The following is a 3600-nucleotide window of genomic DNA, read 5'->3' on the forward strand; positions in this document are numbered from 1 at the left end:
GTGGCCTGTTACAAACTAGTCAGAGGGGACCAGCAGGCACTGGGGGAGTCCCTGCTCCCCCGAGCACACCCAGGAGTGACTAGAAATAACGGTCACAAGCTGGCCGAGGGTAGATTCAGATTAGACATCAGGAGGCGCGACTTCATGATCAGGGTGGCTGGGATCTGAAACCAACTTCCAAGCAAAGTGGTGCTTGATCCTACCCTGGGGATCTTTAAGAGGAGGCTAGATGTACACCTTGCTGGGGTCATTTGACCCCAGTACATTTTCCGGCCATGGCAGGGGGTCAGACTTGACCTTCTGACCTTACCAACTGTGAAACATACCATGCTGATACCAGTGAAGAGCAAGCTCACAAAGCTTACAAATATGAACACAACCCGCAGAATTAACCCAACTATTCAGATCAGTGGTTTTCAACCTTTTTTGTTAAAGACTCCTAAAAAATTTCAAATACAATTGCAGACCCCTCTGGAAATCTCTAATGGAGGTACAGACCCCTTTAAATTGTAAATGGGCATATTCACAGACTTTTGATTAATTATAGTCATCTTTTGCAGACCCCTTAGACAGTCAGAGGACCCCCAGGGGTCCACGGACCACAGGTTGAAAACCACTGCTTTAAATGAACCTCACTCATCTTATTTTCTTAAGATCCAAGTTTTAAATACTACATTCTCGATAGTTCTAACCCTTCCCTACTAAACGTGCATCGCAGCATTTCAAGTTTTAATATAGACTGATTGCTCAGCAGCATGCAAGTTGTCTTTATAATTGTATATAAATAAACCTGTCCTTTATATTAATATACTGTTAGCACAAAATATAGATTCTTGCTGATTTCTTTCCAAGACACTGATTTAAGGAAAATCAGAGCAACCTATCAATGACATCTGATTTTTTTCTTTTACTTCTACTGCCCACACTTATACATAAAGAAGTGATTTATAAGATTGGGAAGCTCATTACTCCCCCATTACCTGACAGTAGGCATAGTTTCCAAGAGCTCTGTGAGCTTCATCAATAACCAGACACTTAATTTCTCCAGCAGGACAGATTCCACGAGAAAGATCATTTACCATTATTTGAGGAGTAAGGAAAAAGACTCTTTTACTGTCCCAGATTTCCTTTCTGTTGGGAACCTGAGTACCACCTAAAACAAAAAAAAAAACAAACAACAGTAAATATTTCAACAAGAGAATACATCTTCTTCAGTGACTCAAGAATCCATTTAGTGTAACCAATATTAGTCCCTGTGCTTAAAACAATGGGCTGCCTCCTAAATTGTACCAGCCAAGAGAGAATGGTCAGCAGAAGCCTAATCTGCATTGCAACTTCTATAAACTTTGACACCACTTTGAGTTTCCTCCTACTAAACCAGAGAGGAGAGCCTTGCTCCTGCAGAAGTGCAGAGCTCAGCGAAACTTGCATCAAGAACCATTGCCAGCCACCTTGCAAGCACAGCACAACTGGTTCACCTTTTGCTTTAAAGTTATTGTCTACCAAATGAACCAGTCACTCTTCCTGGCCTCCTGATGCCAAGAAGTTGTGTCACTAAGCCCCCACATCTCTGGAGCACTAACTACAATATATTTGTGTGCATTTATATCCACGTATAGGTGAACCCTTTATCCTGTCCCTCACAGTCCAGTTAGTCCTGTTGCAAGTTCCTCAGGCAGTGTGTTTTCAACCAAATTTCAGCTTCTAAAACAAAATTCCTTAAGCCTCAGCACAACAGCCTGGCCCCTTCTTCAGCACTCGTGGCCCTAAGGGGGGCAAAACCCACACCTCCATAACAGGCAGCAGCCCTTCAAAAAAAGCCAAGAGGTGGTATCTTCCCCAGTCATCTACGTGCTTAATGATAGGCTCAGCACTATCTATGGTTGCTTGTTTATTTTATCTGAGCCTTTTTGAAAGGGCAGGTAAATCAGGGTAGTCTATCCCCTTAAAAAGGGGCAACCAGCCCTGCTAAGGTTATTGGGCTGTGGAACATTCTGCTAAGAGGGAGGGTCCCGCTGGGAGCTGAGAAAGCTGAGGGACGGGGAAGCAAGCATGACTGGTAGTGTTTGGTAATGTTCAGAGAGCGCAAAGGATTTGGACAAAAAACTTTTTAGCAGCTGAAGTTTGCTTGATGGAAAACAAACTGCCAGAGGGACTGGTGTGTTCCCTACAGCTAGTGCTGCACAGGCTGGGAGGCAATGACACGTGCATCAAGGGGCCAAAGGCAGTGGATCCACTTGGCAGACAAAGGCTCTCAAGCCCAAAAGCATAAGGGGTTTGTGCTGGGGGTTGGAAAGGGTCTGTGGAGCTGATTCTGCTGAGCTTGAACCGCACTGGAGACAGGACCCGGGGCAGGGTAAGAACTGCCATTTATTAACTCGCCTATCTTGCCCAGTCTCCTGCATCTCACAAGGGCAGAGACTAGACGCTGACCAAGAGACAGAACTGGGTCTGACCAGGGCCTTGTTCCTCTCCCACCTGCAGCCTCCAGCATTCAGGGCCTAGGAAGTTCTGATGCAGAGGCCGTGCCTCGCACTCCCATGCTTAACAGCTCCTGATGCCCCTTTCCTCCAGGAATGTGTCCAGTCTCCTGGTGAAACTAGCTAAACTGATGGCAGGCATCCTTTGTGCAGACCCCAGCCAGGCTGCTCAGGGTTCGGATGCCCCCTGCCGTACGCCCGCAGGAGCGAGCTAGGGAGTCATCTCCCATTTCCATACAGCCAGAGTAAAGCCAAGATCCGCCCACTGGAAACAAAAGCAGGAGGTTAACTACATGTTGCCTCCGCGGGGACAACCCTGTGCCGAAAAAGCACGGAGGAAAAAGTGCTGCAGCATTTCTCCAGCCGTGATGGACTTTTGGGTTGAGCAAGGTTTCAGCTGGGACGAGCCAGGCCACCCCGCTTTTGAGGGGACGGCCGCACCTGTCATCTCGGCCATGTGGGAGCGTGGCAGGCCCATGAGGCGGGTGCAGGCGTCCATCTGCTGCGCCACCAGAGGCTTCGTGGGCGCCAGGAAGAGCACCTTGCCCGACGGGAACCAGCGGTAGAAGTTGTACATGACCACGGCGGCCACGAAGGTCTTGCCAAGCCCAGTGGGCAGCACCACTAGCGTGTTGGCCTCCAGCGCCGCCCGCGCCAGCCGCTCCTGGTAGCCGCGCACCGGCAGGTTGGTGGGGTAGATCCACAGCGCCCCCGAGGCCCGGCAGAACCCACCCGCCCCGGCCCCGGCCTCAGCCTCGTGCGCCGCCACCAGCAGCACCGCATCGTCGTCGTCCGAGGCCGCCTCCGCGGGGGCCCTAGGAGGTGCGCGGGCGCCCCAGGCCTGGAACAGCGTCCGCTGCCGCCCGCCCGTCATGCTGCAGCCATCTCGGAGCCGCCGGTGCTTGAACACCCCGCCGCGCAGCGCACGCCGGGAAACGGAGACCGTCCTGAGGGGAGCTTCCGGGCCGAAAAACGGAGTCCGGGATCAGAAAACCGGACGTTGAGGCATGCTGGGAAATGGAGGCCTTTTGCGGGCTAAGTTCCGCCGGCATGCTGGGAAGTGTCGTTCCCTCGAGAGCCGACTTGGTAGACAACGAAGAGCAGCCAATAATACCAAACC

General features: G+C 50.9%; 1 protein-coding gene across 1 annotated transcript in view; it reads right to left on the reverse strand.

Annotated features, from left to right (window-relative positions):
• FANCM (Fanconi anemia complementation group M) overlaps positions 1-3382 on the reverse strand; it is a 90860-nt gene extending 87478 nt beyond the window's left edge. The window contains exons 1-2 of the mRNA XM_019556595.1: positions 2922-3382; positions 981-1153 (exon numbers count right to left, since the gene is read on the reverse strand). Coding sequence (XP_019412140.1) covers positions 981-1153; positions 2922-3354 — 606 coding nt within the window. The 5' untranslated portion in view covers positions 3355-3382. The remainder of the gene's footprint in view (positions 1-980; positions 1154-2921) is intronic.
• Positions 3383-3600: the final 218 nt, after the last annotated feature.

The sequence above is a fragment of the Crocodylus porosus genome, unplaced genomic scaffold, assembly GCF_001723895.1.
Source record: "Crocodylus porosus isolate Cpor-Errol unplaced genomic scaffold, CroPor_comp1, whole genome shotgun sequence".
Taxonomy (NCBI): Eukaryota; Metazoa; Chordata; order Crocodylia; family Crocodylidae; genus Crocodylus; species Crocodylus porosus.